At 42.8% G+C, this 23,766-nt stretch overlaps 3 protein-coding genes across 5 annotated transcripts in view; 2 read left to right on the forward strand and 1 right to left on the reverse strand.

Moving 5' to 3' along the window:
- LOC147998836 (uncharacterized) overlaps positions 1–23,766 on the reverse strand; it is a 924,038-nt gene that overhangs the window by 485,566 nt on the left and 414,706 nt on the right. The gene's annotated exons all lie outside the window — the stretch shown is intronic.
- Positions 1,505–23,704, forward strand: LOC147998852 (disks large homolog 5-like). The gene is made up of 6 exons (XM_087595381.1): positions 1,505–1,690; positions 19,042–19,147; positions 20,208–20,367; positions 21,560–21,703; positions 22,336–22,498; positions 23,213–23,704. The coding sequence occupies exons 1-6, from the start codon at positions 1,505–1,507 to the stop codon at positions 23,240–23,242; spliced, it is 789 nt and encodes a 262-aa protein (XP_087451507.1). The 3' UTR covers positions 23,243–23,704.
- Positions 3,550–23,766, forward strand: part of LOC147998853 (uncharacterized) — a 343,457-nt gene continuing 323,240 nt past the window's right edge. The window contains exon 1 of the mRNA XM_087595565.1: positions 3,550–3,708. The gene's annotated coding sequence lies outside the window, so the exon portion shown is untranslated. The remainder of the gene's footprint in view (positions 3,709–23,766) is intronic.

Consider the following 23,766-nt stretch of genomic DNA (forward strand, 5'->3'; position numbering starts at 1 on the left):
TCCTTGGAGTATTCACCGTGCCTGGATAAGTGGTGACCATGTGGGGGAAACACATGTCCATGTACACATACCTGTTCACATGCGCTGAGCAATGCCCAGCCTGGTCTTGAGCTCACTACCTGCCCAACGATGAGTTTCTGCCCACATGGTCTTCTCAGAGCCAGGTGACAATTGTTCCTGCCATGCCAGTTCTGTTCCCGTTTCTCATGCCACAAACCTTCTAGCTTGAATCTCACCTACTGACGCAGGAACCTAACAGCCTCCAACCCAGTGAAGTAAGTAAACTTCTTCCTGACATTCTCAGGCTTGGTGTCCCCATGAGTCACAGGGAGGAAGGATGGCATGCACCAAGGAGAAGGGCCATGGGCAAGGAGGAAAGGATCATAAGTCAGTCATCACTGACACCAGCAAAGTGTGTGCTTCAGAGCTGGCTCTGCTCACTCTTGTCCCAGTGGCAGGACTTAAGAGTGGTGCATACCTGTCACCCAGCACTCAGAGACGTCTGAGGCATGAGAACCAGGAGTTCATGGCCATTTTAACTAATGGTGAGATCAGAGACAGCCTGGGCTGCATGAGACTCAGTCTCAAAGCAGGCAAGGAGGAACTTGCTATATTTGAGCAAGGAAGCTGGAATCCTCCTGGGTTCTAAACATTCACTGCAATACAGAAAGATGCTAGGGCTAGTGTGGGAGAAAGTAGGAGACAGAGAAGCCAGGTTAACCCTCCCTAATCTTCTCATGCTGTGTGAGCTATGAGTAGATGGTGCCCTATACACTGTGGACAGGATGGTCTCTCAGACGGTTCAGAAAGCCATGGAGGACTCCAGCAATTCTCCACTTGGGTGTCACTTGAGTCTTATATGTGTGTGTTTACAAGCCAAAATATAAGATCCATAGGTGACTGTGTGAATTCAACATGGCCCAGCCATGTGCTGGAATATTATTCAGCCTTACATAGGATTCAGATTCTGACCCTTGAACAGGAATGAGAATGGTAGCCATTCTCCTAAGTCAGACCTCCAGGCAGTGCAAAGACAAACTAACACTGTATGACACCACTGACTGAGGGCTGGAGTGTCACCAGTTATATAAAGACAGAAAGCAGGAAGGTTTACAGAGCCCCAGGGGTGACATGGAGTGGGGAGGTTGGAGGGTAGGTGTGTAAGTGGGACTGAGGCTCAGAGGAATCAGACATGGCTGCAGAATATGCATGTGGCTGCCTCCCATATCTGTGGGTCCTGCCTCCTCAGAAAGGCAAATACAGCAAAAGAAATGAACAGAGGCAACAGACTCTGACCTCCTGTAGACACACACACAAATGACGTGACAGAATGTGCACACTGCTGCCTTGCTGCAGGAGCAGTTGAGCATCCAGAAGGGTTGAAAGAGGCTGGAAGGGCTGAGCATGGCACTGAGTTCAAGGACATAGCTTTAGGTCCTGGGGAACGTACGGTGCCCAAGCCCCATCCTGCTGATACTGAGGGACACAGCTGACATTCAGGGTGATGGCTGGGCTGGGCTGGGGAATAGGTGTCCACTCTCACCTGCTCCAGCTTGAAGGTGCTCTGGATGAAGTAGAACTGCAACTACTTGTTGGATTCATTGATGCAAATCTGCTGGAAGCTATTCTGTTCAAAGTCCTCAAATCTGAATATGGCCAAGACACCAATGGGCAAGCACTGGGAGACAAGGTGTGGTTATAGCCGGGGTCTCCTGGAAAGACTAGCCCTCCTGAGAGGAGTTGCAGCAGAGGGGGTGTGTTTTCCTGACCAGTTTGGTACCCAGTGTTTTTTTGCCAAGGGTTCCTTTATTACTTCTTGATGGAACCAGGCCTGCACATATCCAGTAAGCATTGGGGTGGAACCTAGGCTTGGTGCCCACATGCTGGCATCGTTGAGGGTGAAGCCTAGCCTATCACACTTCCAGACACCGAGTGCAGATGCCTGGGTTCCTATATAATGGCGGTTCTTACCCTTCCTAACACTGTGACACTTTATTTCAGTTCCTCATGTCGTTGTCATCCCAACATAAACTTATTGGAGAGCTACTTCATGAGTGTAACTTTGTTACTGTGAGGAACTGTAATGTAAATGTCTGGTGTGCAGGAGCGCTGATGTAGAACCCACAGATTGAGAGCAGCTGCTGTAGAGGATCAGAGTCCTCTGCCAGCCCTGGTGTTTGCAGAGATCCCGTGGGTTCCCAGTCTCCATGGCTTTTCCCAAGGACAGGGTTTATTCTTGGCTGTCTCAGGGCCCGGAATCTCACAGAAACAGCCTCTCCCATGTCCTTCCTGTTGAGGAGAGCGTGGTTGGTCCTCAGCACAGTCCAGTCAAACAGGGCGCTGTATAGACACTTGGCCAGGGGTCTCCTGCAGTTATGGCCTCTGGACAGAGGGGTTTCTTACCTGGGTGGGGCAACTGTGCCAGGTACAGACTGTGATGCTCAGAGTCAAGACCTCATTTTGTCTTATTTTCATAGACAAAGTTGCCCAGGCTGGCCTCGAACCTGCCGTGTAGCCAAGGATAATTAAACAACTGATCCTACTGCCTCTACCCCCCATGGGCTGAGATTGCAGATGAGTGTCACCAGAGCTGGCTTGTCACAGCTGCTATACGGCTCTAAGTCAGGGGCCTCATGCGCAGGTGTGTTATGACTGTGCCATCCCCACCCTGCAACCAGGGTTTTCACCTTTCTCCTGCTGAAGTCTGCTTAATCCTACTCTGGCCCCAGGACACAGCAGCTGTGGGAGACTCAAAGCCTGGGGCTTCAGCTCAGCATGGGTACACAGCATGGCATGCAGGATGTATGGTTGTGAAAAAGCCAAGGAAGTGCTTCTCAGCTCACCCCCTGCAGGAGTGTCTAGTCCATCCTTCTCCCCAAGGACGCAGACATCTGCTTCCAACTGCCCGACATGCCTCTCTGGTTTTGACTTTCCTGGATGCCATGTCAATGCCACCACACAGAGTGCTGCCTCTACTGGGGACACTCACACAACCTCTCTGGGGGACATCTGAGCCAAGCAGGGATTGGGTGCACTGCAGAGAGGTCAAGTCATGTCGTGAAGTACCTTGTCCCACAAAGGCTCACTGTTCAGGGAGTTGACTGGAAAAGTAAGCTTATGCCCCTGGGCAGGGTCCCCATAGGGAGTGTCCCACACCCTACTATCAGGTCTATTCCTGGTGCCATGCAAATTCAATTTGCAAGACCCAATGCTCTGGAAATGTCAAGAGCTAACGGAAATGTACCAGGAAGTGCACACCACAGCAAAGGGAGAGGATGGCACAGAGACCTATGCTATGGGTTAAGGGGCACGGAAAGGCCACCTCGAGCACAGGGGTCAGTCACCTCTTTCACAAACAAGGCAAAAGGTCAATGCTCTCAGCTCTGGGAGTCTAAAGGGCTCTGTGGCTCCTAAGCCCTGCAGCTGCAGCCAGAAGCAGCACTGAACAGGATGTAAATGCTGAGGATGGCGATGTCAATAAAACTTTATTTACAAAACCAAATTGGTGGTGGTGCTGCTGCTGGTGGTAATGGTGGTAGTGGTGGTGGTGGTGGTGGTGGTGGTGGTGGTTGCGGACTGGTTCATTTCAAAGCATGCTGGAGTGGCATGGCCACTGAGCATCGGGAAACACAGAAAGGAATGCGACCGGACACAGGGCTCCCAACACCCTAGACGTCGACCTATGGCACTGGAACAGGGTCCCTGAAGGTAAGTCTGGACAGTCAGATAAGGTAAGTACATTTTATTACAAGGAAATGGGACAAGATAAATCTTCTCTTCATCTCGCTATGCTTAAGCATCTTTAAGAGTGCAGGGAATTCATGTCTATCAGTCTGGTTTAGAAAAGTGTTTAGAGACAGCAAGAGTAAACTCCATGGTTCCCTGACGAGGGTTCCAGGGATTCTGATATCTGGGTCAAAGTGAAAGTTAAGGTGAAAAAGGCTGTCAGGCAGGGCAAAAAGATTCCAATTTCTGGTCTCTTTGGGCTGTAATTTTTACTGTGTTCAAGGCCATGAATGCAGACAGGGTAATAACGAATACAGAACAAGAAGCTAGAGCTTCATTAAGACAAAACGAAAGTAAAAGTTTTGCACTCTGCACCACTGCCTGAAGCAGGTTTTTCTAAGTCTTTTCCCGAGGATAGCATGTTGACCTTTAGATTCACAGGATGATGATGACAAATTCACCTGCTTTTTCTTTTCCTATAATTAGGCCAGCATCGATTCAAGGTGTGGCCCAACCGACTTATTATAAAGGATGATACTGGTTGGTTGAAAAAGGTAGTAGCTTTCTATGAACCATGTATTAAGTTTTTATGTATATTAAAATTAACATTGGAAAGAACAATGGTAGGAGAGGAAGCTGGAGGACAACTGCTGCAAATGCTTGCTTTTGAAAATGCTAATGAAGAGTACAGGAGAGCATTATTACCTATAAAGGAGGCTGGGGATATTAATGCTTATATGAAGGCATGCAAGGGTATCTTTTCTGAAAATGGAAAGATGCATATTTGGCATGTATTGATCCAGATAGAGTTATTAAATTATATGTTTAAATACTCTTGAATATCCTACCGGCACTTTCAGTCAGGATGAATTGCCTTTAGAATGGGTTTATATTAAATAAAACTTTAACCATACATTAACAAATTATGAGGAACAAATTTCTTTAAGTATTCAGCAAGGCATACAAAGATCTGTTACTCTGTGGGGATATGATTGTGCTGCTATTGTTTTCCCATTTAGCAAAGATAAAGTGGAATATTTAATGCAGATGTCTGAGGTTTTTCAATTAGCCATGATTTCTTACACTGGAAATATTGAATTTCATCCTCCCTATAGTAAATTGTGGGATTGCTTTAAAAAACAAAAAAAAAATTTGATAAATACACTAATTTTGTTGATCCATTACCATCAGCCTTTACTGTGTTTACAGATGGCTCTAACACCAAGATGGCTTGTTGGACCAAAGATTAATTTTGGGAACAAGAATCTTCTTTTGGGTCAGTACAACAAAATGAATTATTAGCGGTAATTAATGTATTCCAGGATTTTACTCATGATGTAAAAATATTATAGCTGAGTCCGCTTATGTTGTAGGAGTAGTACAGAATATTGCGACTGCTGTTGTTTCTACATCTAAGCCGATATTAAATGTTATTCTCACATATTAAAGGACTATTGTTATTATGAAACTCTAGAATATTCATTACACATACTAGATCACATTCAAAATTTCCAGAATCTTTAACACTTGGCAATCATATGGTAGATCAATTAGTGGCCTTTGCTACCCCAGAAGAACACAGTCATAATCATGCCAATACAGGATATTTACATATTAAATATAAGCTTCCCTATTCTCAAGCCAAACAAATTATTGCTAATTGTCCTACGTGTTAGTCTTCATGTATAAAATGTGTTCCATCTCAAATTAATCCCAGAAGGATGCAACTTAATACATCGTGTCAGATCGATATAACCCATATTTCTGAGTTTGGTCACCTTTCACATATAGATGTAAGCATAGATAATTTTTCAAAATTTGTGTGGGCTACACCATTGCCAGGAGTACGCACTGCTCATGTTATACAGCATCTATTGGAAACTTTTGCTGTTATGGGACTGCCTTCTAAAATTAAAATTGATAATGGACCAACATATATTTCTTATCAATATAAACAATTTTGTCAACGATATCATATTGTACATATTACTGGTACAGAACACAATACACAAGGACAAGCTTTTGTTGAAAGAATTCACCACACCATATAATGACAAATTATAAAATTAAAAAGGGGGAAAAGAGATGGCCTTATACAACCTGAATGGAGTTTGCAGACCAGTCCCAGAGCTATATTGGCACAAGCATTATACGTTATTAATTTTCTTAATTTACCACAAGGTGAAGTTATATCAAGAGCCGATAGACACTTTGTTGAACTTCCCCCCAGAAGGCATGGAACAGACAGTTGGATAAAAATTGCCCGGGATGCTGAATGACAGGAAGGGACATCATTGTATGTAGGGGAGAGGGTTTTGTCTCATTACAGGATGGGAGACTATTCTGGTTACCCGGGAGATGGATCCAAGCACAGAATAATAAGAACTGCTCCCTACCCTCAAAGGAATCCAGTTAAACCAGCTACATTTTCTCCTGATGGATGTTCTCAGGAGATGAGGAGGTGTCCTCCATTACTGAGGCCCTGGCTTCTCTTAGTGTCCACAAACAACAATGGATAAGGATCCGTGCAGTGACAACCCTATTACCTATGTGGGGTCAGGTGAAGCGATTAAGCACTGAAAGGAATAATTTTGTCCCCTTCAGGAAAGTCCTTTACTGCTGAGCACTTATTCTTAGCAATGTGTGTTTTACTCATGGTTTCTTCTGCTGCGGCCAATGCCAGTTATCGGGCTTATATTGCTTATCATGATGAAATCCTACTACTTTTCTGTTAGTAAATATATGGATAATGACACAGAACATGATTGGAAGTTAATTCAAGCCTATTTAGAGGGTAATGAAAGTGCTTCAAAAGTAATTAATGCCTTGAAATATGATGTTCGAATGTCTTTTGGTAAACAGCTAGAAGATACTACTCCTATGGAAATAGCGAAATTATTGGCTGATCAATTGACAGGATTAGATCCCAAGGCTTGGCTTCAAAGGATTTTCCATAGCATGAGAGGAGCTAGTTTTGCCATAATCTTATGTACATTATGTATTATGTTGCTTTATTTTTACATGACTAAACCCCTACAAGGACCTTTAGCTATGTTATGTAAAGTGTTACTTTAAAACAAAAGAAAAAAGAAGGAATTGTTAAGACATAGAGATGCAGCTCCCAGGCAGGGTCAAGAAAGGCCTGGTGACAGATTCAAGTAGGGGCTGGAATGCCGCCCTGGAGAAGAAAATGTTTTTCTCACTTGGCCTTAAAATATGTTCTGCTGTGTCCCGTTTCTATGGAAGTGGTTCTAACGCTCTCTTGGTAATGGTGAGTATATTTTGATTATAATAAGAGAGGTTATTTGTTATATGAATATTTTTAGAAGAAGCTTTCATTTATTCGTCTTTCTTTGTTTAATCTTCCCTCATTGTTCCTGGTATCCTGGGAATAATGATCTTATGGTATCTTGACACAATGAAAATTGTAGTAATGCATATTCTTAGCTTAATAAGGATTAATAAAGCTCGCAACTGCATGCAGTTTCTTATGCCTTTGCTCTGCACCCCCTGTGTCCTGGGGGTATGTGACCATACCCAGGGCCCCAACTCACTACACATTGACAATGGGTCACCCCACAAAACAGAGAAGCATCTACCTTAGTCAAAAGTGGACATTTTATTGAATGCATACACTAACACTGATTGATCACATCCATAGCTAAGATACTAGGGGCAGGTCCGTGGCCCAAAATACATTCCTCTAAACCTATAAAGCAAAGAAAGAAAGAAAGAAAGAAAGAAAGAAAGAAAGAAAGAAAGAAAGAAAGAAAGAGAGAGAGAGAAAGAAAGAAAGAAGGAAAGAAAGAAAGAAAGGAAAGAAAGAAAGGAAGGAAGGAAGGAAGGAAGGAAGGAAGAAGAAAAAACACAAAAAACTTAAGCTTCTCATAGGAACTTCGCAGGAAGTGTTGTCTGGCGGTCAGTTCTGATTAGGCCATTTTAGATGAAACAGTGCATAGTGACCCTTAATGTGACGGGCCCTATATAAAGCTTTTTGGAATATTGGAATTTTAACAAACCTCATCCAGAACATACAGCAGAGGCAAGGATGTGATCACCATGTCCTTGCTCTCTATCAGGTTATTTTTCTGTGTCCTTGATTGTCAGGCATAGAACAGCAACAATCTGAAATAGCTGGTAGACATGGAACAAAGTGGCTAAAACTATAGATGTGGGTTGCACACCTCAACTGTCAATGGCTAATGCTGTCCTAGAGACCTCGGAGGCCCCTCTTGTAAGACTATCTATTGGAAAGTGGAAGCACTGACTTCAAAGTGAACCGGGCCAGCCAGGGAGAGGGCAACATGGGATACGTGAGACCCTGTCTAACACCAGCACAAAAACCAACCCTTCATTCAAAGCATCATCTATTAATTCTTTATTATTTACCACTTTCTCCCTACCAGCCTTTCAGTCTGGAATGGTAGAAAAGGACTGGGAATGTTCCTTCTATTCTAAGGACCTTGATCTCTCTTTCCTTAGGTCCACATTAAGAACACATGCAAATGGGTATCACCATCTGAACAACTTAGTATCATCTACTCAGTATATCTAGCCTAACACTGTGCTGTGACAATCTCAAGCTTCCCTGAGTTTCGCTGACCCAGCAAGAAGTATGAAGTACTGAGGCCACACCCCAGTGATCCTTTCAAGGGGTTAGAAGAAAGCCATGAGAGATGCTCCACTTCTTTGTCCTTAGATTAAATCACATTGACACAATGTGGGTGGACTATTTAACCAGACATGTTTCTCCCAACCCCACCTTTCTGAGTTCAGACCATGGCAGAATTCATGCCCCACCACCCTAGATATTGAGTTTAGTGATATGTAATTATTATTTAAACCTATGCATTAAATTTTGTCATTTTGTTAATTTTTGTGGTTTTCACAGTCTTCTTTGATTAACTTTCCTAGTTTTATTAATTTATCCCTGTGTTCTCTGGTATTTTGTCCTTCCCTTCAAACTAAAGTATTCCTTTTAGGATCCTCTACAGAGCTGTCTTACTGGTTATACATATTTTGTTAAATTTATTTTAGTGTGCATTAGTAAGCACAGTAGCTGTGCAGCTGCCTGCCCTCCATGGTACGAGATCTACTTTCCAAACAATAACGCTCAACTCTTACTGACTGTGTAGCATCTTGGCTGCTCTTTGTTGCACTTGGACAGCCCTCAGGACCAGGCTCTCCTCTCCCTTAACCATGGCTGCTGTCCTCTTCCTCTCTCCTCTCCATCACACACGTTCTTCCTTTATTCTTTGGCAGCTTCTTCTTCCTTCTTCCCTCCTCATGATCCTCTCTAGCAAAGCCCTCAAAGCTCCCCTCCCCCATCTCTCTGCTGTGCAGCTGTTGGCTGTTGGCTTCTTTATAATCACAGTTAACTGGGAACAGGGTCAGTTATTTGGGGTTAACCAGTCCTGAGTTCCACAAATTAGCATTAAAATACAAGCAGAATTAGGCCAATCCACTTCAGGGATTTTTGTTTGTTTGTTTGGTTGGTTTGGTTTAATTTTCATTTACCTTTTTACTTGTTATTTTATTTTTGGCTATTTTTTATTAATCGGTTATTTTATTTATTTACATTTCAACTATTGTCCTGCTTTCCACACTCCCCTCATCAAATTTACATCCCATTTCTGCTCAGCTTTGCCTATGTGACAGTGCTCCCCCACCCACACATATCCATTCCCACCTCACACCTCTAGGATCTGCCTTTGGTGGGGCTACAGGCCTCACCTTGAACCATAGAGCATCCTTGCATACAGTTTGGCTGGCAGTTTGGCCCCTGGGAGCTTGGGGATTAGGGAAAGAAGATCTGGTCAGATATTAAAGCCAATGATTGCTGCATTCTCTTCTTTTTCTGGTTATAGGTGAAATTATGTTTGTGTGCTTCTCTTTTTTTAAATTATTGAGAGAAGATTAATTTCTTGGTTTTTCTTGGGTATAGTTCAGTTTATTGTCTTGGAGTTTTCGTCCTGTTAGCCTCTGTTGTGCTTTCTTACAGAAAAGAATTGTTTAAATTTGGTTTTGTCATGAAATATCCTGGTTCCTCCTTTTATGGTGATTGAGGATTATGCTGGATATAGGAGCCTGTGTCTGCAGTACATCTGCCCAAGATTTTCTGACTTTTAGAATCTCTGTTGAGAAGTCTGGTGTAATTCAGATACATCTGAATTTATTTGTTACTAGATATTTATACCTTACCCCTTTTAATGTTCTTTCTTGATCTGTGCATTTAGCGTTTTAATTATTATGTGAATGGAGGAATTTTTCTGGTACAATTAGTTTGATGTTCTGTAGGCTTGTTGTACCTTTATGGCCTTTTCTTTCTTTACCTTATGGAAGTTTGCTGCTATGATTTGTTGAAGGTGTTTACTGGATCTATGAACTAGAAATCTTAATTCTCTTCTCTATCTATTATCCTTAGGTTTCAACATTTAATTGTGTCCTGAAATTCATGGATGTTTTGGATTCAATAAACCATACATGTTTATCTGAGATGGGTGTTTTGTGCTTTGTGGGATGACCTCCTTGACCCCAGGCTGCATGAAGAATCTCAGTTGACAATGGGGACATAAATTATGAGTATGTGTAGCAAGACCCAGGCCTCTTCCAGGTTCTTAGATATTAACTGAGAACCTCAAATACAGTAGTGATGTGATAGTGTGGTGTGAATCTAGTTAGTATTCTCTATTTTGATATAGATGACTCTTTTTGTGTCATGGTCAGCTTATAATGACTAGAAGACCTAAGCTTGAGAATAACCAAAGACTACATTGCTTCTCTAGCAGCTGAGCTTTTAAAAGTCCTGGTGTGACAGCAACTGTTGGTGGACATTCTGGATTATTCCTTCTGTACTTTAACTCTCTGTGTCACTTCCACCATGAGTAAGTTAGTTCAATTCCATAAATTGGAAATCCATCACCTGGAAGAAATACTCTTTTTTTTTAAGATTTATTTATTTATTTATTTATTTATTATATACAAGTACACCGTGACTGTCTTTAGACACACCAGAAGAGGGCATCAGATCTCATTAGAGATGGTTGTGAGCCATCATGTGGTTGCTGGGATTTGAACTCAGGACCTCTGGAAGAGCAGTCAGTGCTCTTAACCACTAAGCCATCTCTTTAGCCCAAGAAATACTTTCTGAATATGATCTGAGATTGGCCATGGAAAAAGGGTAGCTTGAACTGTCCCACCTGGGTTCTGGGCCTGCACAGGCCTGCTCTCCAAAAGAAACCTGTGTTCACAGCTGTTGGCTGGCTAAGAAAGATTTCACGAGACGTGATACACAGCCCTTGGACTTCTGCTTCAGTCATCTGCACAATTTTTCCCGGACGATATCCTCATACCTCCAGCAGGCGGGTGATGAAGCTGTCCACTCTCAGCTCCCCTTCAGCCATCTTGTGGGCACCAGACTCTCCTCCCTGCAGCAGGAACAAGGGCTTCTCCATGGTGGCTGCAGCAGCAGTGGTGGTTTGGCATTCTCACCTAGGAGGCCCTATGCCTTTCTACCCCAGTTCCAACTCACCTCAGGCCCGGGCCTTCCCCCATCCACTTCCCACGGAGCAGGGAGAGCAGCACCCACTAGAAATAAAAGGGAAGCCCTTGGTCCTGCCAAGACTGAACCCCCAGTGAAAGGGATTGTTGGGGGGAGGGTGGTAATGGGAGGAGGATGGGGAGGGGACACCAATAGAGAAGGGGAGGGGGAGGGGTAAGGGGGATGTTTGCCTGGAAACCCAGAAAGGTAATAACAATTGAAATATAAATAAGAAATACCCAATTTAATAAAGATGGAGAAAAAAAGATAAAAGTGTCACACATTTAAAACAGAAGAATATGGACCCTAATTTTAAAGGACAGTTCTGTCAATTAACTAAACCTTTAAGGAAGCTCAGAAAATCAGGCCAAACAATATTTTCTCGGTTTATGTATCTGTAATGTCGCATAAATAATAATGTCCGTTTCTTGCTGTTGTGGAGGGAATTAAATAGATCATATGTAATCATGGAAATTTTGAAGTACCATCCATTTTTCTGTTCATTAAATCACTCTTCCTCATTTCATTGATCAAGTATGTATGTTTTCTTTTCATAGTTACATGTATAATAAAACCAGCATAAAAACCTTCAGAATTGTATAAGCTTTCACTTTTAACAAATTAAATTAGTTGTTCTTTGTATTTCTGCTGAACATTTAAATGTTCTTTATATGCCCCAATGCAAGTTTATTAGGTACCTATAAACTTTAAACTCTGTTCCTGAGAGCATGAGTACTATTTAATCATATAGTAACTACACTCAGGCTGTCTTTGTATTAGAACCAATTATATCAGACTCTAAGAAAAATTACTATTGCGTAAAAGTTTGTGTGTGTATGAGTGTGAGTGTCTGTGTGTGTGTGTGAGTGTGTGTGTGTGTGTGTGTGTGTGTGTGTGTGTGTGTGTGTGCAGTACATGACCAAACAACTTTCAGGAGCCATTTCTCTCCTTCTGTCATGTGGGTCCCAGGATGTAACCCAGATGTTTGACTTTGGCAATAAATAATATTACCCACTAAATAAATAAATAAACAAACAAAAAACAAGCCACCAATCCACTTTAAAAGTAAAGGCCAGAAGTTCACAGAATAGTAGCATTGGCCTTACCATATCCTTTTTTGGGGATAGGAAAATTAATGTTCTGAAATCCATGACTTTCAGGAATTGTGATATTCATTGAAATTCAATTCCTTTGCAGATGCTCCAGTTGTTGTGGCCAATTGCTAGAAAGGTCAGCTTAAGCTTGCAGGACGCCCACCATCCCTCCCCCCACCCCACCTCCACAGAAAGCTCAAAAGACACTGCCCAGAACTTACTCCACATTCCCAGAACCACTTTCTTTGTCCATCATTTCCTTGAGACGAAAGGTCAGACTCCTTCACCCTAGTCTCTCCACAATTGACATTCGCCCCTCCCAAAACACTTCTAAGACTGGAAAACATGTCTTAGGATGTATCTGCCAGACTCGGACTGAGAGAAACTAGGGCACTGGTTGTCACTACAACATTGGTGACATAGCAGAGGATGCCAGAACTCTCTAGGAGACAATAGAATGTCCAAGAAGGGACAGCTGATGTCATGGGGAGCAGACTTTGCCTTCCTGCTAATGTTCTCCCTGTACTGAGCATAAGCTGAGGTGCCCTTTCCAGGAGACTTTCCCGGGGCAGAGCCACTGAACACCTCCTGCTTCCAAAGCCAAATTTTCCTCTAGGCTTGATTATAAAAACCTTAGTAATTCCTATGCATCTAAATGAATGTTTCCTTCCAAATCCTGCCCAAAAATGGCTCATCCTAACTCAAATTATCCTTCTTCACCAATATTAGCCATTAAAAATTCCTGAGAAATAATACCAGTTTGAATATGCAGTCAAAATGTTCTCCTGTCTTATTATGTACAGGTGCTTGAAATCACATCAAGAAATAGCCTGAATGGAAGGTTGCAACATGGGTGTGTGTTAGGGGAACACTCATGAAGCCTTGTGCTTAGCATTCAACGGTTGCCACAAAATTCCTTAGGAGGAAGACTTGAAATCATTATGGTGCTAGAAACAGTGTGCAGGCCAGTTGGCAGAGGAAAGTGAAACATTAGAGCCACCATTGAAGGCTCCTGTTGGGCCCTACCTTGGTGTTTCCCTCCCCCCTCGCTGAGCCTTTCAGCCTGCTATAGCAAGAAATTGTTTACACCTTTGACAGCTGCTCTTAGCCCCTGATTTGGGGCTGGGATTTTCCATGGCACCCTTCCTCCCCACTGAGCTTTCCTGCTTCTTGTTTTTAAGAAGCTGTTTATGCCCCTGATTGGGCTGGAACTTTCACCACACAGACTTGTCCTATTTTCCTGGTTGGGGATTTTCACCTGCCTTGTTGTTTTTCCATGGCTTTTGCCTCTGGTATATAAGGAGATCTCAGTAAAGCCTTGGTGGCACTCGCTAAAAAGGGGTGACCCGTGTACGTGTTTTCTTTCAACCCCACAAACCTACACCTGATATTCACACACTGTCGGCGCAGGCACTGACAATAGGTATCACAATAGAAACTAGTAACTAGATTTAACCAAACTATCACATTAATGCCGTATTTCGTGGTATTTTTTTTTTTTTTTTTTTTTGCTCTCCTAGAACCTGGAAGAGGCTTGGGGTTTTCTAATCCTACTCATAATTTATTATCCTTCCCAACACTATGTGCTTTGTTCTGTTAATGCTAACAGCAGCATCCAATACCTAGGATATTTTCTACTGACATGTGTGACATGAGACAAAACAGTCCCTGTCATCCCTCACCTGAATAAACTTTCTTAGAGGACAGTGTAGTTGGAGGGTCCTTCTTTCCTCTCCAAGATCGAGAAACATTTCCAGTCTTCAGACAAGTGTGTCAGCCATTGTCCAGTGACTGTCTTGAGATGTCCACATTGTCAGCTGAGTGTCGTCATCCAGCCTGCCCTGTAATTGTTGTAGATGATTAATAGGGTTCCAGCCCTAGGATTTAATTCAGTGCTACAGTACTTGCCAAACATGCTCAAAGCCCTAGCTGCCACCCTAGTCCTGTGTGCTCTAGAGAAAGAAAATAAAGAACCACATTGTCTATCAAGTTTCTCCTCCAATAGAAGGAGAATCTGCATCCGGTCTTTTAAGTAACTCTAAGCCCCAGCTTCCCCACAGCTCCCTCCATCGATTGCACTATTGGTGCATTTTCAGTAATTCTCACTTTATTTTTGGTGTGCAAAGAATATGCACCATGTAAGTAAAGTGTGTGTGTGTGTGTGTGTTTGTGTGTGTGTGTTCATCCATGAACTCACTATAAATTATTATCAAATGACCCAGAAGACCGTGGAGAAACCTGTCGATGTGCATGCAGAATTATGTTACTACCGTTCCATGGCACCTTGCAGGTAACACTGAAATAGTGGGCTGCTTTAATAGAGCCTAAAACCAGGCTATGCATGGTTTTCGGTGAGATTGTGATGTGCAACACCACAACAGAGATCAGCAGAAGCTTCATTTTTTCCATGCTGCTGTTACCAAGTGAGGCAAAGCCTCATCCCATAGAGAGTCTGGTAGGATCTGATGAAAGGAGTAAACTCAGGGTTGAAATCAAGCCTTTAGAAACAAAGAGAAAAATACAAAGTCAAGGAAAGCAAGAGCTGTCTTTTTCTTTTCTTCCTCTTTTTTTTTTGAGAAGATCCACAAGAGAGACAACCCCTTCCTCAAACTAACAATGCACAAGAGAGACAATACATGAATTAAAAATCAGAAATGAAATGAGGGACATAACAATAGACACCGAGCAAATTCCAAAATCATTAGTTCTTACTCCCGAGGACTTTACGCCAGAAAACTGGAATATTCATTCGATATTGTTGATTTTGTAGACAGATAACAATTATCAAAGTTAAATCCAGATCTGGGAAGGTATCTGAATAATACCCCTAAGAAAATAGATACACTCATTAAAGGTTGCATACATTATATATTATATTGCTTTCTTTTTGCATGATTAAACCCCTTCAAGGACAATTAGCTATGTTATAGAAAGTGTTACTTTTAAAACAAAAGGACAAAGAGAGAAATTGAGGAATCATTGAGATACACTTCCCAGACAGGATCAAGGAAAGACGGCTGAGAGATGCAAGCAGGGGCTGGAACGCTGCCCTTGAGAAGAAAATGTTTTTCTCACTTTAACTTACACTATGCTGTACTGTGTCCGTTTTTTGTGGAAGCAGCTCTCATGGTCTCTGGGGTATGACAAGTAGATTGTGATACTAGCAAGAGGGGTGACTTGCTATACAGATATTTTAAGGAGAAGCCTTTGCTTAGTCTCACTTCTTTGCCTAGTCTTGCCTCAGTCGTTCCTGATATCATGGGAATAACGATCTTATTATATCTTGCCAAAAGGGAAAGTGAGGTAATCCATATTCATGCCTGTATAAGGGTTAATAAACTTGCAGCTGCATGCAGTTGCATCTGCCTTTGCTTTGCATCCCCTGTGTCCTGGTTATTTGTGACCATACCTGGGCCCCCAACACACTAGATGTTGACAAGCATCACCCTTCTCACTGTCAGGTTTATTTTCTTTCTTTTTTGAAATCTATGATGTGGAGGCGTATTACAGCAACAATATGAAATAGCAGGCAGGCATGTATGAAAATTGCTGTGTTTAAGCTAGGTGTGGGGACAAGTCCTCAAAAGGAGCTGTTAAGATGGGAAACACATACTGCATTTGTTGCTGGAATTGAGTTGCCTCAGCTGTGTTGCTCTGCCTGCTCAGTGTCCATTCAACATCACTCTGTTTCTACAGAGGAACTCAAGGTTTGCCCCAGCCGCCTGTGAGCTGTGATATGGGCAGAGAAAGGCCAGGACACAGTGGTGATTTCCCACTCCTCAGTTATGCTGAATTTTCCACCACTGTACTTGTATACACAAGTCCAGTGTGGTCAGTTATTATAGATATTTGTCATTTCTTACAGAGGGCAACTATGATTGACTACACCCAATTCTACAAAAAACAAAATTCAGGAAACCTGGCCCTTGGCAGCAATGAATCAAGAAATATCTAGGATGGTGGGGCATGAATTCTGGCAAGCAATGAACTCAGATAGGTGGGGTTGTGAGGAAGATGTATGGTTGAATATCCCAATAGATTCACGTTGTATCATCTTGATTTAATCTAAGGACAAAGAAGTGCAGTATCTCTGATGGCTTTCTTCTAACCCCTTGAAAGGTTAAGTGGGGTTTGACCTCAGTTCTTCATTCTTCTTGCTGGGGCAGCAACACTCAGGGAAGCTTGAGATTGCCATAGGCACAGTATTAGGCTAGAAATGCTGAGTAGGTGATACTAAGTCGTTCAGATGGTGATACCCATTTCATTTGTTCTTAACGTGGACCTAAGGAAAGACAGATCAAGGTCCTTAGAATAAAAAGATCATTTCCACTTTTTTTCTACCTTTCCTGAATGAAAGACTGGTTGGCAGAGAATGGTAAAAATTCAAGAATTGGTAGATGATGCTTTGAATGAAGGGTGGGTTTCTGTGCTGGTTTTAGACAGGTTCTCAATTACCCCATCTTGTTCTCTACGTTGCTCGTCAGGTTCACTTTGAGCTCAAATAAAGCTGCTTCTACTTTCCAACAGGTAGTCTTACAAAGGGGCCTCCAAGGACTGTGAGGACAGCATTAGCCAATGAGAATTGAGGTGTGTAACCCACAACTATAGCTTTATCTGAAAGACCCTCAGACAGAGGAGACTCTCGCTCCAGTCCTGAGGACAATCACCACCCCATGAACACACAGGACTCAGTCTTGATGTAAAAACAAGAGGTTTACTTTGGGATACCAATGCACTGGGGCTCGACACGGTCCTCACGAGGAGGGATGTGAGGAGCCTCAAACAACAGAAATGTACAGCTTAAACAGTCATTTATGATCACACAGTTTCATTAGCTCAGCTATTTCAGTGCCAAGGATAACTAGGCAGATGTTTCTCGTCCTGGGATAAGGCCGTAACCACATCAATGTAGCTATTTCAGTAGGAAGGATGTCTGACTTGATATATGTTTTCTTATCCTGGGGTTCCCAGGACAAGGACCAAGGATATCTGTCTTGGCAGGTGTTTCTGTTCTGGGGTTCCCAGGACAAGGCTATAGCGATGTCAGCCTATAGCACAGCTGCATTCAGTACCAAGGACATCTCACTTCTATAGTGATCAGTCAGCTTCCCAGAGATGTTTCCTGTCTTGTAATTGCCCTGCAGTAAATATGTTCTATACCCTCTGTTCTTATGGTCAGGCAGCTTCCTAGAGAGTGGGTGGGAATGTGCTTTCTGTACTTTCTGGTCTATTGTCTAACGTCTAGGGGCTAAGCGAGGGCAAGCTTAAAAGATTCTCATGCTTAAGAAATGGCTGTACTGATATCAAACGGGGATCTTTCATATCCACTTTCTTCCAAGTCTACCAGCCATCTCAGATTGTTGCTGTAATATGCCTGACAATCAGGACACAGAAAAATAACTTGATACACAGCAAGGACATGGCAATCATATCCTGTGTCGTTATGTATGTTCTGGATGAGGTTTGTTAAAATGACAATATTGCACAAAGCTTAATATAGGACCCATCAAATTAAGGGTCACTATGCACTGTCATAGCTAAAATGGCCTGGTCAGAAGTGACCACTGGATCACTCTTCTGTAACTTCACATGAGAGGCTTGTGCTTTTTGTGTTTTTTATTTTTGTGGTTTTTTTTTCTTATTTATTTATTTATTTATTGATTGATTGATTGATTTATATGTTGTCAGGAAGATAGTTCAAGTCAGGGATCTGCCCCCAAAATCTGAGCTTTGCTACTAATACTGTAAACAGTATTAGTGTATGCATTCAATAAAATAACTGGCTTTTTTTTTTAGTACGATACATGCTTTTGTGTTTTGTGGGGTGATCCATGAAACAGGAGTGAAGATGCTTGTTTCTTACTCTGTCCACTGAGTTATGTCTCTAGGCTTCTCCTACTCCTTTGGCTGCATCCCCCCCCCACATCTGCTGACTATTTTATTTTTCAGATGAAATCACACGTTATAGCTTAGAGAGGCCTGTAAGCAATCCTGCTTTGGTAACTTAAGTGCAAAGAGGAGAGCCCCACACTCAGTCTGAGGGTGCATTCACTGATGGATCCAATATTTCAGTTTCCTCTCCTAACAGATCACCACATTGTTGCCAGGACCATAATGAATGCAATTCTTTCTCCTAAAGAATCTGGTGGCAACTGTCAAATGTTAAGCACAAAGCTTCAGGTTGTACCTATAACACACACCCACATTGCCACCTATCCTATAGGCTATTTCTGGGTGTGATTTCATGCACCTGCACATGATGAGACAGGAGAACTCTTTGGCTACTTATAGGAACTGGTGTGATTTCTCAGTAATCTTTAATGGGTAATATTGCTGACTGAGGAGAATTTGAGGTAGGATGAAACACTTCTGTGCAGGGATTGGGGAGGAAGCACTCATTTAGATACATAGCAATGACTTAGGTTTTTCCAATCAAGCCTAGAGCCAAATTTGGCTTTGGAAGCATGTGGTGCTCAGTGGCTATGACACAGGGAAGTCCCCTGAAAAGGGTCCATCAGCTTTTGCTCAGTACAGGGAGAACATTAGCAGGGAGGCAAAGTCTGTTATCCATGACATCAGCCGTCCCTTCGTGGACATTCTATTGTCTCCTAGAGAGACCTTGGAATCCCTGTGATGTCACCAGTATCGTTGTGACAACCAATTCCCTACTTTTTCTCTTAGTGTCCAAAGGATATATCCACAGACATGTTTTCCCGTCTTTGTAGGTGCTTTGGGAGAGTTGATGTTGATAGAGAAGAGTCTAGAGTGAAGCAAACGAAACCTAAAGGTAATGATGGACACATGGGGAATGTGGAGTAAGTTCTGGGCAGTGTATGTTGATCTTCCTCTCAGGGGTGAGTGTGGGGGCCTTCAGCTGGCCTTTATAGCAATGGGCCACAACCACTGGAACATCTCCACAGATATTGAATTCCATGATTATCACAATTCCTGAAAGTCAAGGTTTTCACATCATTAGTTTCTCCATAACCACATGGAGGATATGGCAATGCCTATGCTATTATTGGGTGAACTTCTAGTCTTTACTTTTACAGTGCATTCGGTATGTTAAATTGATATTATAACACCACCAGGAGTCATGGAGGGTATAACTTTTCTGAATTAAACAGGGCATCAATGTACTTCACTTTCATTGCTTCTTTCAATTCAGTGACTATCTGACAGTAGTAAGAGGGAGAGAACTGTGCTCCTGGCCATGACCTTATATTCTTAGAACTCCTCTGACTACCTCTGGCTGACGGGGCCAATCTTACCTTCATATATTAGAGGTTCTGTGTGGCAGATATTTTTCTACAGTAGCCAAACTATATGGAGCAGGTAGAGAAAGAGCCTGTAACCTATTGGCACTTCTGGGGCATTTGTCATTTCAGTAGGGGGAATTAATAAGTCTGTTGACCATGTCCTCCCCCTACATGACTTTTTAATGCAAAGTTATTGGAATAGAGTAACAGTGTAGGATATCTGAGTTTCCCTGATCAATCAAGTCATTGTGGATGCTGAATTGATGATCTGACTTCTGAAACCAGAGGGGTGAGGGTCCTGAAACCAGGTTGTAGCCTGCGTACCTGATAATAATCCTGGAGAAGGCATCTCTCTGGTACTTGTAAGCCTGTGTGGGCGGGCATAGGGAACACCTGGCTGCTTAGATCTCTTGGTCTCTATATAGTAGTGGGGGGACTGTGATCCACTTAGGATGTTTCTTACACAGACCAAACTTCTTGCAGTGACACTGGCTTCCAAGCATGTTCTCCTGTTTAGACCTCACTGTGGTCTGTGTATGCTCTATGCATTCACCCCATGCGGGTTCACTTGTGTTCTTCTACCTACAGAGGCCCGCAGACAGACGTCATCCCCTGAAAATATCCTAAACAAGGTGCAGGACAACGAGGAAGAGGAGAGGCTGAATAGAGAACTGGAGCTAACTACCAAGGAGAGAAATGAGCTGACAGATCGCCTCCTTTATGTGACAGGTGGATCCATGAACAAGAGGTATGCATTGCTCCAAACAAAGGACCTTGTTCTAAACCTCATCTCCCATAGAGAGGAGATTCAGAACCTGACCCTTACTGAGGAGTGAGTTTGGACATGGACTCTGATTCTGCCTGTTGAAAATCTGAACTTGTGATCTGAGTGAAGAATTCAGGGATAAAGTCACTGGAGCATGAGTTCCCAGTGTACAATTGGAAAGCCCTTGACAAGTGGCAGCTTTGCAAGGTTCTAGGTGCTGTGAGTTTGTGGACAGTGTTTGTACTTGCTAGGAATGTGACTGAACGCTATCATCTCATGGCAGCACCCTTAGGTAACAGGTCCCACATTGTTCATCTCCATGCTTAACTAGAAGGCCTGAGGCTCTGGCCTGTTCCTTCTTGTCTGTGTGCCTTAAACACTGAGACAGTAATGGTGCATACATTTCTAATGATTCTCATTGTGCTCTTTCCATATTTGTCTCTCTTTCTCATTCTCTGAGTCTGTTTAATTTTCTTTTCTTGTGGGTGTGTCCCAGTTTGTGTGTCTGTGTGTGCACAGGTCTGCATGCATATGCACAACTTTTATATGTTTCTGTGTCCCTCCACCCTTGGAATTTAGGGGTCTGTTTTTTGACCTCAGGATATACCTGTATAATAGTTTCATGGAGGTGTAAGTACTTTATTTTGGAAGCCCCACTTTCAACAGTACAGTTCTTTGCCTGTGTGGTCACATTTGTCTATACATTTGTATGCCTTGAGCAGATTATAAGTTTGTGGCAATATCTGGTCTCATCTCCAGAATTATGTGTACTGTCTGCCTCTAGAATATTAGTTATTCGGCTTGTAGCATTCCACTTGTCAAAACAGGAAAAATGAAATCAGAGGTTTCTGGATGTGTGTGTGTGTGTGTGTGTGTGTGTGTGTGTGTGTGTGTGTGGTTTGGTAAGCTCTGTGGCCTAGGCTCTTGACAGCATAACAGGTTTGAATGCAGATCCAGCCCTCCTGATTGAAAAAAGTGAGCCAGGGAACCCTTTATCTGGGTGCTTAGCTTCTGTTGTCCTGGGCACACAATTCCAAGTTTCTGAAGCTGAAGAAGATCCAAATATGTAGAATTCAGAAAGTGTCCTTCCAGGGCTGGGGTAGTACAGGACACAGCCTGAGTTCATATAATCCTAAACCTCGATGTTCATTGGGTTCTATCTTCCTGGGGCCAGCCCCTACTTCAGGCCAAATCCATTTTATGAAAACTTGAAGATAAAGGAGAAAGAGGTCATGTCATTACTGCACAACTTAGACACAAAGAACATTGAACATCGTGAGAAATTTCAGGAGCTCAAGAAGGAGATTAACTTCTATCGGTAAGTACTGGTCAGAAGGGCCCATCACTTGTGGAATGGCCATTGCTGCCTCTCTTTGTTCTGGACTGGAGAGCCTGCAGCTCTGGGTCCATGTCTTCTGCTGTTTAAATATCACTGTGCTGTGGGTCTTTTGGACTCAGTTTCAGTTCTTTAAGAGACTGTGACTTCTCACCACAGTGTCTATGCATCTTTACAAGGCTCTGGATAGAACTACACTGATTCAGGCATCAGAGTGTTATTAGGCCAACCTGCGGCTCTGGGGTCTTACCAGGTTTAACAAAGCTCAATGTGTGGACCACATGGTTTGCATGACCTCCCTTGGTCATACTGTCCTCTTGTGGTTATTTGCTGCCTACTAATTGATGCTGTCCCGATGCATTGGGCTCTCATGGGTAGTTGTAGATCCCTTGTTCTTTTGGACAGACATGGACTCTTATTGGTGCTTGGGTCACAGAAACAATTTATTCTTCCCTGGATTGGCCATTTGCTGTTTGTGCAGCAGCCTTACATGTATGGAGATGTATTCTATGAAGTCTTTATGGGTATCTGGGTCCTGGTGGACTTTGTGGGATTTGGCAGTTGGAATGGGAGGAAGAGGCTTCAGGATCTTACTATGCAGAGTGTGTTTCCAGCCTCCTGCACAGCCGGCTCCTGATGGACCAGGCATGTATGAAGAAGAAGTTGGTCACATTGAAGCAGGAGAGCAAGGAGTTACAGCGATATTTGTTTGAGTTGAACCCGAATGATGAAGATGAACAGGAGAAGGCCAGCAACCTCCAGACCCAGCAAAATGTGGTAGGAACAAGCAGCTGAGTCAGATTAACAATGTCTGATACCATTTGCCTATTGGATACATCTTTGCTTCCCCTATCATCTTTCTAATCTCCCCACACCCAATCAGTCACCCACCTCATGTGATAGAGTTATTCATTGCTCTGTGTATGCACAAGTATTCTGGGATGTTAACCACTCTTCAGAAACTGAGTTATTGGCAATTATACTTCTCAGCCCTTTTTGAAACTGCAGTCCAGAAATGGTGACAGAGGAATAACATATCATATGACTGCATCTCCCTATCACAGATTGGATGCTATGAAGAGTTTTGAACGAGTTCTTGGTCGTGTGACAAAGGTCATACAGGGGTCATGTTATGGTTGGAAGCACCTTGTAGGGATAAGAACCAAGTGCAAATGGCAAATGAGTCCTGGTCATTGGCTTTGATCTGGGTATCATGTGGCCTTCTCCTTTCTTCCTGCACCCCAATTAGGTCTCTCCCCATTTCCCCATTCTTGGTTTGCACTGGTAGAGTCTGAGGAGCAGCTTGTTCTCCCACAGTACTGTGAGGGTTGCTGGTGATGTTCCCAGCCTGCAGAGATATCAGCAATGATTTCAGTGAAAAGATCAGTGCTGTCTGTCCAATGCAGCTGAGGGGACAGAAGGCAGCAACTTGACAGCTGGTATGCATGTCCCCACCAAATCAGTGTCTTAATAGCTGCCTTCTCCTCCCAGGTCTCAGGAACTGCAGGAGACATGGCATAGGACGGATCCCAGGAAGACAGCCCCCTGAAGAGTGAGTTTCTTCCTCAGGAGTTCCCTGTGACGACAATCCTCACAGTCAAAGACTTTTTGGGGGAATATTCTTCTTCTCAGATAATTTCCTCAATGTATAGAGACCCTAAATTTATGTATCCGTATGCCTGACTGTCTGGTTGAGGTCCTTCTCCTTTCTCATACGGACAACACCATTTGAGAGACATCTGAGGGGACTGCCTTGACGTCTTGTCCTAGAGGAGAAACAGCACTACAACTGTGTTTCTAAATGTTCATTAAGAAAATGCTGTTAAGAAATGTTTTTAGTTATGATTTTCATTGAAGTTTTCTTTTTGTTATTTCATACTTATATATTCTTGTTACTGTTTTTCATTTTTTATACCATTTTAGTTGTTCATTTTATGCCTGTTTTTTGTAAATTGTATTCCTTATGAATAAAAATTGATTTGTAACTCTTGACTCTTAAGACCATCTTATTCAAGGGTCCTTTCCCCTCCTGTAGACTTAGAACT

This window comes from Rattus norvegicus, chromosome 19 (genome assembly GCF_021556685.1).
Source record: "Rattus norvegicus strain SHRSP/BbbUtx chromosome 19, alternate assembly SHRSP_T2T, whole genome shotgun sequence".
Lineage (NCBI taxonomy): Eukaryota > Metazoa > Chordata > Mammalia > Rodentia > Muridae > Rattus > Rattus norvegicus.

What these genes read in the sequence shown, in the direction of transcription:
- LOC147998852 (XM_087595381.1), top strand. Translation starts at nt 1,505, where the DNA reads ATGGCTGGGCTGGGCTGGGGAATAGGTGTCCACTCTCACCTGCTCCAG. An exon ending in AAGGAGATTAACTTCTATCG is followed by an intron (nt 21,704 to 22,335) that starts GTAAGTACTGGT and finishes GTGTGTTTCCAG; the next exon opens with CCTCCTGCACAGCCGGCTCC. An exon ending in TCCAGACCCAGCAAAATGTG is followed by an intron (nt 22,499 to 23,212) that starts GTAGGAACAAGC and finishes TTCTCCTCCCAG; the next exon opens with GTCTCAGGAACTGCAGGAGA.